Source organism: Pleuronectes platessa, chromosome 19, assembly GCF_947347685.1.
Source record: "Pleuronectes platessa chromosome 19, fPlePla1.1, whole genome shotgun sequence".
In the NCBI taxonomy this organism is placed as follows: domain Eukaryota; kingdom Metazoa; phylum Chordata; class Actinopteri; order Pleuronectiformes; family Pleuronectidae; genus Pleuronectes; species Pleuronectes platessa.
In genome coordinates this window covers 2,313,538-2,327,333 of record NC_070644.1, presented here as the reverse complement: position 1 = coordinate 2,327,333, position 13,796 = coordinate 2,313,538, and the positions used below count along the sequence as shown (strand labels likewise).

Sequence of the window (13,796 nt, the reverse complement as noted above, 5' to 3'; positions counted from 1 at the left end):
GCGACACTAACCTTGAGTTTGCGGTACTTTTGGCGGGCCAGGTGTCCCGAACAGGAGGCCTGTAGATTCAACAACCAGCCGGTGACCTGCTGGTCCCTCTGCTGCTCCAGGTAACGCAGCACACCTCGCTTCATGAACACCTGAGGAGCAGGAAGAAGATCCATGAGTCATATTAGCTGCACGCATGTTCCACTGTCTTGATTAAACGTTTTCAAACTTGTGCTCACCCTACTAGCCCCCACGACTATGCTCTTTCTTTCCAGATCCAACTCCACCAGCAGCTCCTCCACCGCCTGAGATGCAGAGAGGGAGAAGAACAACTTATTGATTTCTGATGAAGATAGCAGACATGGTTGTTGTGTTAGAGTGCGAGGTGCCATGATGTGCCATCTGACCTTTCTCTCATCATGGCTGACAAACATTGAAGCATAACGTTTCATAATTGGGGGAGACAGTGCCTGGAAATGGCACCTGAAGTCACTCAGAGTCATGTGGTCTGGATAACCTTTTGAAGAGAAGCAGACAGAGAATGAAATCCAGAATTTAGATCCAGAATTTGTTTGAGCCTATAGATCTTGGAAGGGTTGAGAAAAGTTTGCTAAAACATTAAAGGTAGAAAAGTGTGTGGATGATAAAACCAGCTGCTGTGTGGGATGAATCTTTTTTCTATACCTGCAGAATCAGTAGCAGCACAAAAAAACTAATTAAGAGAAGATTTACTGAACTTGAACAAAGCAATAAGGAGACGCTGTGTAATAAATAAAGAAACACAGGGGATACAAAATATAATTGTAAGACACAAACACAACCTCTTGTGTTTGTTCGACACAAACCCTACAGGTTGCTGTGATCCAGTTCACACTGCGACTTTGGAGAGAAGACCGAACAGAATTTTGAAAATGAATTCATGACCAATAAAAAAAGACATTTAACACACAGAACTTTGCCGTCGCTGTCAGTAACTTGTTGTGGTACGACCAGTATATTATATTGGTTTCAGTAGGCAATCTGTTACACAACTATAATTGTTGTAACTATAATTGTTATAACCATTGTCTTGTTATTGTCAAACGTCTCTCGATCAAAACGAAAAGAAAAGACAGAGTTTGGTGACATGACAAGAGTTGGTCATCCTCAAACTAGAAGGTCGTCCAGTCCGCATACGTCCTCGGACGAATGGATAAATGTGGCATGGCCTGTAAAGTGCTTTGAGTTGTTTACAAAAAGCTGTATAAATACAATCCATTTACTATTATCTTCACCAGCATTGTCTTCACTGCAGACTGTTTGGTTGGAGGGGCAGCGAACTGAGCTGCCACTAACCTTTACTTTTTCTTCTGCCACAAAATCCATTTCACTACATATAAAAGCAGAAATACTTTGGCCTGCAGAGTCATAATAATACAGGTCAAATTAATATTGTATGACTCCAGACTATCACCGGGTAATGTCTGACTATGTACCAACAGACTGAATGTTGGCAACAACTTGCGATTAAAACACGGTTATCTTCACAAATCAGCATCTGCACAAAATAGATACAAAACACATTCATACAAGAACAGCTCCCTGATCAGTACTACGCTTGAATCTTCAATGCTATTATCTATTACTGTTAATCTGTGGTTCACTGGCTCCTGTTTTCTCATCTATACGGTGCCAGTCCAGATTAGAAAAGAGTTAATTGGGGAAATGTGGAGCATGGACCTAAATGGCTAAATCTGCTCAGTTGGAAGTAAATATCACCCAGAGGTAGAGTGTGGGCTGCTTCGGCTTCTTAGGTTAGTGAGACTTAGTTTGTTTTTTATATTTACAATCAATGAACTTATGAATATTCTTTTTTTTTTAAGGACAAAGGTTTGTGCATGAGTCTTTGCCTCGTAGACTTACTTTATTTCAACCCAACATACTCAGTACAAGTACATACAAAATAACTGTAATCTTGTAGTCATTTTAACAATTTCTCAGTGCATGTATTAACACCTATACCAATCATATAATCTTCATGTTTTACATTAAATATCTCTTTATTTATCATATTCATCAGTATTTAAATATATAAATATGGTATATAAGTAAATATAATATAACATTTGAGTTTAACTGTCTTCTCAATCATTCAGTAACTGTTTACACACAGTCACAGATATCATATGGTTAGTTTTTGCTACTGACCGATGCATTAATGAACAGTAGAATAGAGTATGCTTACAACAGCATTATGAACGCCTGGGAGAATAATTGCACATAAGTAAGTGGTTCATCCTCTCAACTGAATATCATGTAATATCAATTGTTTCCTTCCCGTGACGAGAAAAGATGAATTGAAAAATAGCACATTGTGTTTGGCAGCCATAACCAAAAGCATATCCATATATCTAAATGAATATGTTTTACATTGAAGAATTCCATAGTGAGCATGAAGGCTACCCAGCAGACTAAAGAAATTACATTAAGGAGATAAGTTACGCTAAATCAACAGCACAAAGCATTAATCCAGGAGCATGACTTATTAAATCGTGCACAATTTTTTTTATTCTGGGACACCTCTGGGATTCTGCACATTGTAGTGCGCTTTGAACACTTATTGATTCTCTGTATCCTGCTTAGAACTGCTAAACAAGCTCCCCAGTGTGACCTCTGACCTGTGCGGTAGAGCTGCAGGGCCTGCAGGATCTGTGTGGAGTGCAGTTGTACTCTCATAGCTGGGACGTCTGTATTTGAACTCACACACTGCAGGAACACTGGCCTGGCTCGACGAATCAGGTTCACCAGAGCATCCTGTCGGGAGGGGCCAGGGACAGACAGACTGAATGCACAGAAACTTTGGAAATGTTCTGAAGGACAGTATGCATGCAGCGGTGCACTTACTGCCTGTAGTTTCACTGCAATACACTGGGAGTGCCGTCGTATGGCTGCCATCCCCCCGCTGAAAGTCTTCCTAATGGTGCCGTTCCTCTGCAGAGAGCGCTGGCTGCCGCCCTCCAATCCCCCCAGACCTCGACACAGAGGGGTAAAAGAGGTCCTGGGGGTAAACATGGCTTTCACCACTCCTCTGCAGGAAAATAGAGAGAGTAGTTGGCTGTCACATTTGTTTTACAGTCAACAGATGCAGTAATCAGATTAGTTTCTGCACACATTGTGGTCAGAGCTGTCTACAACTCAACCTGCCGACCGACGCCTATTCATTTATTTTGATATATGTATTACTTCTGGTTTTGTTGCGGTAGCAGTGTTATTTGTTTGTGGAGAGTGTTTTAAACTGGATCACAATCTGAATCTACAAGTGTGTATTTACAATTTCAACAGCAGAACACAGTGAACGTGTTTTGAGATGGACAACGTGTACTGAGATGTGTAATTGTGTGCAGATTAGCAGGAGGAGAAAAATGTTCATACACATCATTCACACCTTTCACTGGCCCCGGGTGACATTAACATCTAATCACGTCTATTCGCGTCTTTCACATCCTGAATAATTTGCTTCGTGTCTGGTGTGAACACAGCATAGTCCAGTGATTGTTGCCAGCATGTCTGTAGGTACAGTGCTCACATAGCTTATTTGGTAATATGATGCCAGTTTGATCAAATGTGAAGAAATCTGGGCTAAAAAAATGGGGCTCAAGTTGTAGCACATCCTGAAGGCCTGAATCCAAATAGCAACATATACTTCAAATCCCCTAAAGCAAGATGGGAACTCGAGCCTTAAGATTTCCAGACCAGGTACCTAACAGTACATGTCAGGCTTGTCCAGATACTCTTACACATACTGTGTGACAGTGACCCCAGCCTTCTGGGTGAAATGCAAATCTTTCCGGTTGCAGGAGTCAACTATGAGACGTTCACTTAGACGTGACATGAGCGTGATTCAGCGTTCTGCATCCTGGACCTTCAGGCAGACTCACATGGTGGAGTTTTGCAGCAGACAGATGGCGTTGAGAGCAGATGGGTTGTTCTGGATCAGACCGAACCATCCAGTCAGGTCGTAGCGGACCGGGTCACAGCCCATCAGGTGGTTCACCTCACACTGCAGCGGCTGCTCACACTGACGCACTGCATGGGCATACACATTCTCATCATCCAACGCTGAATTAACACTTTGACTTACGCCTACACACACTGTGAGAGACTCCGTGCTCGTGATGTGTTTCTAGTTTTTCTTCTTACCAGTGTTGCTGTAATACTGGCAGACTCTCTCCAAGGCATTGTTCTCACTGGGGGCTGGTGTCACCATCTCCTCATCCAGAACCCATAACAGACCTCTAGAGTCTCCATCTGCCGCCCGGACCTTAAACACACACACACACACACACACACACAAAGATACACACATTAGGATTTCAAGTGAGAAATAAACATGTTCCCCTCAGAAGGAGATAAAGGCGGCTACTGTTATAGATTTGGTTGAGGTCTGCAGTCCTGATGGCTTTTTGGGAGAAAAGGAGCTGCAAATAAAATAAGTGTTTCTCTGTTCCTCTGAAAGGGAGACTTTATTACAATCTGATACTCAGAAAATGAAGCCGAGAGAAAATGCAAAAGAAGCTTTCATTGATTTCACCCTTCTCAGAAAAAAATTCTTCATCTTTCCAACTCCACAAACTTGACAAACATCCTTAAAACAGGATCATGTTGAAAAATCTGTCAAAAAGCATGGTTATTTCATCAGACAGCACAACCGAGCAAACAGACCTTCACCTACCATATTATTTGTGCTATCCCAGCCAAGGTTAACTTAAACAGTCAAATAACGCACATTTTCCTCAAGGCGCTTTACAATCTGTACAGTACAACACATTCTAAAGACTTTTAATTTGGATGAGAAGGAATTAAATGACCAAGAATTGATTTCCCACGATAGGTGCAACAGTAACAACATCAAAATATTATATATGGATTGGAAATAAAATAGACAATACAAACAAAATCTGGATAAGATTATGCAGCTATAACTCTCATTGCCATGTTGATGTGTGCTCAGTGTTAGCTGTGTACCTGTGGAGGCGCCTGGTCGATGGCACACACTGCCTCAGCGGGGGTGCTCTCTGGACACTCAAACTCCACTGGAATCTTCTCCTGTAACAGACAACAACATTTTTACTCCTGTACCATTCAATGGCCAATCTTGTCTTGAACTGGTTTAAAATTCCCCATTCAATAAAGTTGCTAGGTAACACATTTACAAAAGTAGTTCTTTACTCTTCCTGCATTTCTTTAGGATACTTGATGATTCCACTTCCCTCCACTACATATTGTACCTTTTACACCACTATATTTGAGAGCTGTAATTGCTTTTTACTTTCAGATTTGTATTTATTTATTGTTAATTGTATTGTTATAGATTATACTCAATACATTGTAGTGTGAGAAGTCCAAATTCGACCAGCAGCAACTTTAAAATCCTGCAATACAATTGCTATCCAATTCATATACACAATCAGTAATATCACAACAGTATTATGTCGTATTCCTTTGTTTTTTTGTGTGTGATTTGAAAACACCTATTTGCCAAATTGTACCTGAGAGAAATTAAATGAAAAGACAAGCAAACGTGTAAACTTGGATAATTTGGAGTGTGTGCGTCCATTACCTGTGCGTATCTCTCCTGTGTGTGTCTGAAGGTGTGTGTGTGGTAGTGCTCGAGCAGCCTCTCCTGCAGGTAGTTGTGGCAGAACTCAGACCAGCCGGCCCCTCGCTCCTCTGCAGTGTATCTCGGGTTTCTCATGCCCGGCGTGTCCACCACCATCATTGAGGCTAACGTCAGCTGCTGACCCCTCAAAGCCCTGCAAACGAAACACATATCCCGTGTCACAAACAGTGTGCTGTGCATGTATGCGCATTGCTTTATGCTATCCGATGTGCGATGGTTAAGCTGAATAGAAAACACATGAATGTCTCCAAGAGGAAAACATCATCTGAATCAACACACACAACTAACTGCTAGTGGTCTGTGAAATAGAAATGTGGCCAGAGACCGAGGTCCCAATCATTTTATATACAAATGCAACATGAGCCCAGGGAAATATCAGTATTATTCCTCATTTGTCCATATGTATGAAGTTTAAGGCCACACAACATTTATTTTACACCTTTGATTATTATGTTGGTGGTTCTGAAAACTTTCACTAAATACAATTCTTCTGTTAGTTGTAAAGTCCATATTTTAAGCTCAATCAAGAACTAATCTGAATATAATATAAAATATATATACACACACACACCCTCACACACAGTGCAAACCAGATTTCTTCTGGAAAAAAGAACTGAAACAAACCTTAAAAGTAGCACAACATGAGAATGTTCAATAAAGACATCACATTTGAATTTCGTTCTACCTCTCATTTGGGCATTCCACTTCATAATGCCATGTCAATCTAATTATTTGTATTAAAGAAGGGATCCTATTCATTCTGTTCATCCTTTTATTTTTCTTAACTTTTTGTTGCTTTGCAATGGCATAATGTATTATTTCTGTGTTAGTCATCTATATAGTCAATATATACAGATTTAAATTGAGGGCACCTGCTTGGCTGGTATGACTGCTCTTGTTTTAAAGTTGCTCTGTAATTGTGTCTTTCAATGTAAATGCTGCACCACATCATTTTAGGACCAATTTGAGGTTCAATGAATAGTTCACACTTTTTGAAATAGGCTTTTTCACTTTCTTGTGATGAGAAGATTGATACCATTCTCCTGTGTTTGTATAGATATGATGATTCTGCAGCAGCCAGTTAGTTTAAATATCTTCCCTTAGCTTGGCTTTCTGCTGAAAAACTGAAAGCAGGCTAACACAGGTAACCTGGCTTGGATCAAATCATTGATTCAAACAAATATATTTACTGTCTGATAATGTTGCATTTAATATTAGTAGGTTTATAATAAGGGCAGCCATGGCTCAACAGGTAGAGTGGGTCATCCACTAACCAGAGGGTCAATGGTTCGGCTAGACAAGACATAACAGCACTGCACATAGATGCACTGCAAAACCATTTAGCATTTCTTGTGCAGTCAGTCTGAGATGTGTCCATGTACCTGTTGATGAGTGAGACTATGGCAGTGAAGAGTTCTTCATAGAGTCCTGCAGCCATTCCATCAACACACTGAGCAGCTGTCATCCTGGGGCCTGCACAGAACCGAGGTGGTGAACACATTGGTTAGGATGGTTTCCTCATTCTGTGTGTGTTTCTTTTAATGAACATGATTACAGGCGGTAAAGCCTAATTTGCTGCACTTAACATTCAACTGTGACCCAGTAACATTCCTTGATAACTCTAGTTGGAAACATTCATGAGAGATATCCATGGGCTGGCAGGTGATCCTAGTGGCTTTTTAAAAATACTACATTTCAGTTCATGCATTTTAGGATATCTAAATAAATAAATGAATAAGCATTTCAAACTTAAAATAAAATAGTAATTCTTTATTTTACTGGCACATAATTAGTCATTGACTTCCTAAATACTTTCCTAAAAAGAACTGTAGTTGTTGAACTGTAATTTAATACATAAGCAGAGTATCCTGGAGAAACTTTACACTAAATCCACTTTTCAGTTATCAAATCAAAAAATAAGGGTACAGCCCTGCTAGTGCCTCACGAGTGGGGTCTCCTCTCTCCTTTTTCCTCATCCTAACAATTGTGTTACATTATGTGTCATTGTGCAGGATCCCAGAGACATTATCCTCAGTCTGATCTATTTAACGTCAGTGGAAGCCTCTGTTCTCTGAAGGACTCCCTCAACCTCGGGCCTACCCTGGTTTTTAGTGTGTATCTCACCCTCGTCGGACTCGGCAGCAGCGTTTCTCTCTCTGCTGCCCCCGGTGGCTCTCTGCAGCAGCTGTCGGAGGTGATGTTTGAAAACAGCCGTGTGCAGCTCCTCGCCCTCACAGCCCAGAACGCTGCTGGCTGCCTGAGCGCTGTCGAAACTCACAAATTGTCTCCTGCCCACTGTGCAAACAAAAGGAGAACAGGCAGAGAAGACACAATGATGACAAAGTCCACAGAGGGAAGAGATTAGTGACATTAGTGACAAACGTTTAGGAGCATTTTAGTGAGTTTTAATTACAGCTAATGGATGGATGAAACTGTTGACACATTTTGATTTGAAGCTCGTTGAGCATAATGCATATTTGAGCAGTTTACAGGATTTAAAAGCTTTAATGAAATGGAGTTTTGCATAAGTGATGTTCTTCTAACATGTTGGTTATTTCATGTGAGAGATGTCTCCATGCATGTCTCTGTCTGAGTTTAAAATGCTTCAGATGAAAACGGGTGATGCTGTGTATTTCAGGATTCAGCAAAACATTTATGTCCTGTTGTGTGTTTGATCAAAGCCCACCCTCTAACTTCTAATTTGATTGTATCATAATCGGATTTTGTGTGTGTGTGTGTGTGTGTGTGTGTGTGGTCAAAGTATTACTCAATTTGTGGGGGTCTCCATCTGTTTACAAGGTGACATTACGGGGAAATGTCTTCCTTATGGTGAAAAAAGGTGTTGAGGGTTGCATTAGGGTTGACCATTTTGTGAGACTCTAAAATAGTCCATATCAGCTATGAACAAGAGTCTGTAACGACACCACGGTTGTAAAATCTCTAAAGAGGCCAGATGCCACAAACTGGTTGGGTTGAAGATGGGATTTGCACTTATTTACACGGTTAAAGTTAAAAGAAGGTGAAGGTGTAGAGTAGGGTTTGATATTGACGATGGCTAGTGAATGTCCTCAAAAGTGTAGAAGCACAAACATGTGTGTGCCATGCAGACTCCCAGCCACTGAGTAGATGAACGAGTGTTACCTTTACAGGCCCCGGCAACTCCCAGATGATAAATAGAAGCCAGAACGTGCCATATCGCCTTCTGCTCGCTGGCGGTGAAGCCCAGTGTTTCCATGGCAATCAGCAGCTTGGTGAAGGCAACAGACGCACGCTGTTTCTCCTCAACCTGAGAGCAGGCAGGGAGGGAGAGAGGGAGGGAGGGTTGGTGTGTCTACTCTGGGAAAATTAGCCACGTAATGAAGTGGAAGAACAGCTGAATCATGTCTCATCTTCACAGCCCGAGTCTCTTCAAGTGGATAATTTCCTCTGCATCATTTGACCTCTTCACCTTTTGACTCACCCTTAAGTGAGCGCTGTGGCCATAGTGAGGGTGTAAACAGTTTGAAAGTCTGATGTAATGGCGAAACTTAGATAAATATTGTATATATTAAGCAAGTCATGCCAGTGCATTATTTAAAGAGATGCTATATGAAGAGGTGAAGTTGATGTCAAACATTTTCGGTCCCAGGAGATGGTGTTCATAATTCCTGCAATGTGACTGGCTGGCAAAGGGGTAGAGCCGCAACGGCTGTGACTCTAGTCTCCATTAATTGGGTTTATTTCTGCCAGCTACATTATGTGACTGATCGCAGCTTCAAAATCCTGCGAAGATCTCTTAATGGTTTCCAGATGTTTTCACCCAGCTCTCCATTCTTTCCAAACAAGTACACCTACAGAAGAAGCACTGTGCCTCCAATGACCTCTGCCAGGAAATCCAGTTATAATCCCGTACATGGTTTTCCATGTACGGAAGGCAGAATGGACACAAGGTCTCTCAAACCAAATCCTGCTTGGCGTGACCATTTGCGTTTCTAGTAAGTCTTTCCCTCCACCTCCTCATACTCACATAATCCCCTCCCCCCCACACATACTTGCACTTACTGTACCTTGGTGGGATTCACAATGCCAAAAGAGTTGGATTCAGGGAGCTGGTGCAGCTGCAGTTCTGTCCTAATGAAGAATTAACAACAGTGTTAACAACAGTTAATATGATGACAAAGACAATATATCTGTGCCAGAAGAACAGATAGATGGATAAATGGATAGCTAGACAGACAGACAGACAGACAGACAGACAGACAGACAGACAGACAGATAGATAGATAGATAGATAGATAGATAGATAGATAGATAGATAGATAGATAGATAGATAGATAGATAGATAGATAGATAGATAGATAGATAGATAGATAGATAGATAGATAGATAGATAGATAGATAGATAGATAGACAGACAGACAGACAGACAGACAGACAGACAGACAGACAGACAGACAGACAGACAGACAGACAGACAGACAGACAGACAGACAGATAGATAGATAGATAGATAGATAAATGATACAATAAAGATTACCTCATCTCTGTGCTGTGTCCTGCCAGCATCTGAGAGAAGACCAGGAAGTTACTTTCTCCTGCGACTTTCTGACACACTCTCCATTTGTCCAGCATCATGGTCTGATGGAGAAGGAGGGGAGAGGGTGAGAAAGTGTGTGCGTGTGTGTGTGTGTGTGTGTGTGTGTGTGTGTGTGTGTGTGTGATGCATGCCTGCAGGTGTCCAGCAGCAGCCTGTCCAGCGTGGTTAAAGTCCAACGAGAAGACTGTGGCGAATCGAGATGAAGCATCACTGTGCTGGGAGCTCACACAACCAAAAGACCTCAGGACTGTGAACATAGCCTGCACGCGCTCCACTAGAGTAAGAGAAAGGAAAGGAATGAACCATCTGTATAGTACAGACTTGAACCCTCATCCCTACAGCTGCTGTGCTCACCACTGAGGTTCTCTCCAGTGGTGCCGGATTGTTTGAGGAGAGCATTTGTGAAGGCTTGGCACACCGTGGTCTTTCCTGTGCCGCTGCGTCCCACCGCGCACACGCTGTGGTCTCTCCGGCTGCCCACCATGGACACATATACTCGCTTGACCAAGGCCGCCAGAGCAGGAGGAGCATCCCATACTGTATCTCCTCGCCGGGACTTTGGGGTCTGACACAAGATAGAGGGAGGAGAAAGAAGGAATGAAAATGGTTAGGAGTCATAAAAACAACCAGATGATTCATTGATTCAGTGACTAATGACTTGATTGACAGACAGTTTTCTATCTGTTAACTGAATATCTTTGGGGTTTTTAACTGCTGTTAGAAGGGAAAAAATAAATCAGAGTAATCTGGGAAGGTAGGCTGGACAATTCATTAAGTAATTCAGTAATATGGACCAGTTACACACCATCAGTTAATGAAGATAGTTTGTTTTTTGTTAAGGCAGTATTAACCCATTCTGAATAGCTGTCATATATTTAACATTTGTAAATGACAAATAAATTATTATCTGGTTTAATTATGTATAAACATTCTTTTAGATTTTTGTCATCTTTTAGAACATATTTTGAAACAGCTACAAATGTTTTAGTATTCAAAACAAGCTGGTGTTCGTGACATTTTAGTGTTGATGTTGTTTGAGAATTAATGGTTTAGTGCTCAGCAACTTCTTTTTAAGCTAAATGTTAAACATTTGATGATAAAATTAATATTAACAGGGATTCGTAACAGTTGTTCAGACCCAACAATACATTTTGTAAACAAAAAAATGAACAGATTAATCCAAACCCTGATGAGAAGATCAATGATCCAGTATGAAAGTGTAGACGTCTGCCCTCACCTTGCTGTGGGCCTGTAGAGGAGGCCAGAAGTTGACCAGGTTGGGTCCTGCTTGTGTGAGCGGCATGTTGGCTTTAGCACGACTGGACAGCGTGTGAAGAACTCCACATTCATTCACACTCTGCAGGTCGCTCAGATCCTCACACAGATCCAGCTCTGATGGATTACACTGCACAGGGGGAGGAACGCTCAGTCCATGAAGCTGTTCAGGGTTCACCACATGTATACTTAACCATATATAAAAACACAGGTAGGTGTTAACACAAACCTGTGATCTGACCCTCTGAAAAGTGCTTCATCTTTATAACACAAATCCTGCTGGGTGCGTATAGTGAGATTTACCAGGCATTGACAAGTGAAAAGACACTTCCCAGATGCATCATTGATCCAGTGTAGCGTCAAATAAATAACAATATTAATACACAAATAAAAATGCTTCCCTTTAAGTTCCAGATTTATTTTTTAATTTTTTTTCAGGGTAAGACAACAGAACATTACACGGCACATTTTTTTTCTCCATTTCATTCAATTTCCTCTTTGTTAAGCCCTGTTTATATATTTACATATTGTCTCTGCTCACAGTCAGTCAAAAGCTTTTTCACTCTCAACTTAGTTCTTCTTGGATGTCCGTTTAAAACGTTTGATGAATTCTGCATTTGGTTAATTAAACCTCTTCTGCTTCTGTTTGGTAATTTTCTTTTACAAATTGTTGCCCTGCAATGCTGTACAAAATGTCTGCCACCATCACAGGGTTTATAAGCACCACTTTCTGGTAGAGTGGTGTCGGGAAGTCAGGTACGGTTGTATAGGGATAGACAAAGTCAAGGAAGTGGTGGAGCACTGGACTTTCACCCACCTGACTCTCATTCTTAGACTATTACCTTTTGTTTTTATTATACAGTGCCTTGCATAAGTATTCACCCCCCTTGGACTTTTTCCCATTATGTACTGTTACTAACTGGAATTCAAATAGACTTAAATAAACTTTTTCCCGTTTGATCAACAAAACATGCATAGTACTTTGGAGGTGCAAAATAAATTTTATTGTGACACAAACAATAATGAGAACAAAAAAGTTGACATCTGTTGGGTGCATAAGTATTCACCCCCCTGTGTCAATACTTGGTAGAACCCCCTTTCGCTGCAATTACAGCTGCAAGTCTTTTGGGGTATGTCTCTACCAGCTTTGCACATCTAGAGATGGAAAGGTTTGTCCATTCTTCTTGGCAAAAAAGATGAAGCTCAGTCAGATTGGATGGAGACCGTCTGTGAATCTATGTGTCTTGCCATAGATTCTCTATTGGATTGAGGTCTGGGCTTTGACTGGGCCATTTTAAGACATTAACATTCTTTAATCCAAACCATTCCTTTGTAGCTCTGGCTGTATGTCTAGGGTCATTGTCCTGCTGGAAGATGAACCTCCGCCCCAGTCTCAAGTCTTTTGCAGACTGCATCAGATTTTCTTCAAGGATTTCCCTGTATTTGGCTCCATCCATCTTTCCCTCTATTCTGACCAGTTTCCCTGTACCTGCTGAACAGAAGCATCCCCACAGCATGATGCTACCACCACCATGTTTCACTGTTGGGATGGTGTGCTCAGGGTGATGGGCAGTGTTGGGTTTTCGCCACACATAGCGTTTTGCATTGAGGCCAAAAAGTTCAATTTTGGTCTCATCTGACCAGAGCACCTTCTTCCACATGTTTGCTGTGTCTCCCACATGGCTTCTGGCAAACTCCAAACGGGATTTTTTTATGGATCCCTTTCAACAATGGCTTTCTTCTTGCCACTCTTCCATAAAGGCCAGATTTGTGGAGTAGACGACTAATAGTTGTCCTGTGGACAGATTCTCCCACCTCAGCTGTGGATCTCTGCAACTCCTCCAGAGTAACCATGGGCCTCCTGGTTGCTTCTCTGATTAATTTTCTCCTTGTCCGACTCTTCAGTTTGGGTGGACGGCCTCCTCTTGGTAGGTTTGCGGTTGTGCCATATTCTTTCCATTTTCTTATGATGGATTTTATGGTGCTCAGAGAGATGTTCAAAGCTCTGGCTATTTTTTTATAACCTAACCCTGCTTCATATTTCTCCACAACTTTATCCCTGACCTGTTTGGTGAGCTCCTTGGTCTTCATGATGCTGTTTGTTCAGTAATGATCTCCAACAAACTCTGAGTCCGTCACAGAACAGGTGTATTTATACTGAGATTAAATTGCAGACAGGTGGACCCTATTTACTAATTATGTGACTTGCAAATGTGACTTGTGAATGCAATTGGTCGCACCAGATCTTTGTTAGGGGTTTCACAGTAAAGGGGGTGAATACATATGCACTCAACACT

The 13,796-nt window shown here is 41.5% G+C and overlaps 1 protein-coding gene across 1 annotated transcript in view; it reads right to left on the bottom strand.

The window, feature by feature from the left end:
- LOC128425393 (unconventional myosin-XVIIIb) overlaps nucleotides 1–13,796 on the bottom strand; it is a 40,215-nt gene that overhangs the window by 19,726 nt on the left and 6,693 nt on the right. Inside the window, exons 6-22 of the mRNA XM_053411983.1 lie at nucleotides 11,462–11,629; nucleotides 10,579–10,789; nucleotides 10,356–10,498; nucleotides 10,165–10,265; nucleotides 9,694–9,757; nucleotides 8,789–8,933; nucleotides 7,772–7,942; nucleotides 7,030–7,120; nucleotides 5,588–5,780; nucleotides 4,993–5,073; nucleotides 4,168–4,288; nucleotides 3,906–4,053; nucleotides 2,872–3,055; nucleotides 2,646–2,781; nucleotides 396–505; nucleotides 228–293; nucleotides 12–140 (exon numbers count right to left, since the gene is read on the bottom strand). Of these exons, the coding sequence (XP_053267958.1) occupies nucleotides 12–140; nucleotides 228–293; nucleotides 396–505; nucleotides 2,646–2,781; nucleotides 2,872–3,055; nucleotides 3,906–4,053; nucleotides 4,168–4,288; nucleotides 4,993–5,073; nucleotides 5,588–5,780; nucleotides 7,030–7,120; nucleotides 7,772–7,942; nucleotides 8,789–8,933; nucleotides 9,694–9,757; nucleotides 10,165–10,265; nucleotides 10,356–10,498; nucleotides 10,579–10,789; nucleotides 11,462–11,629 (2,262 nt within the window). The remainder of the gene's footprint in view (nucleotides 1–11; nucleotides 141–227; nucleotides 294–395; nucleotides 506–2,645; nucleotides 2,782–2,871; nucleotides 3,056–3,905; nucleotides 4,054–4,167; nucleotides 4,289–4,992; nucleotides 5,074–5,587; nucleotides 5,781–7,029; nucleotides 7,121–7,771; nucleotides 7,943–8,788; nucleotides 8,934–9,693; nucleotides 9,758–10,164; nucleotides 10,266–10,355; nucleotides 10,499–10,578; nucleotides 10,790–11,461; nucleotides 11,630–13,796) is intronic.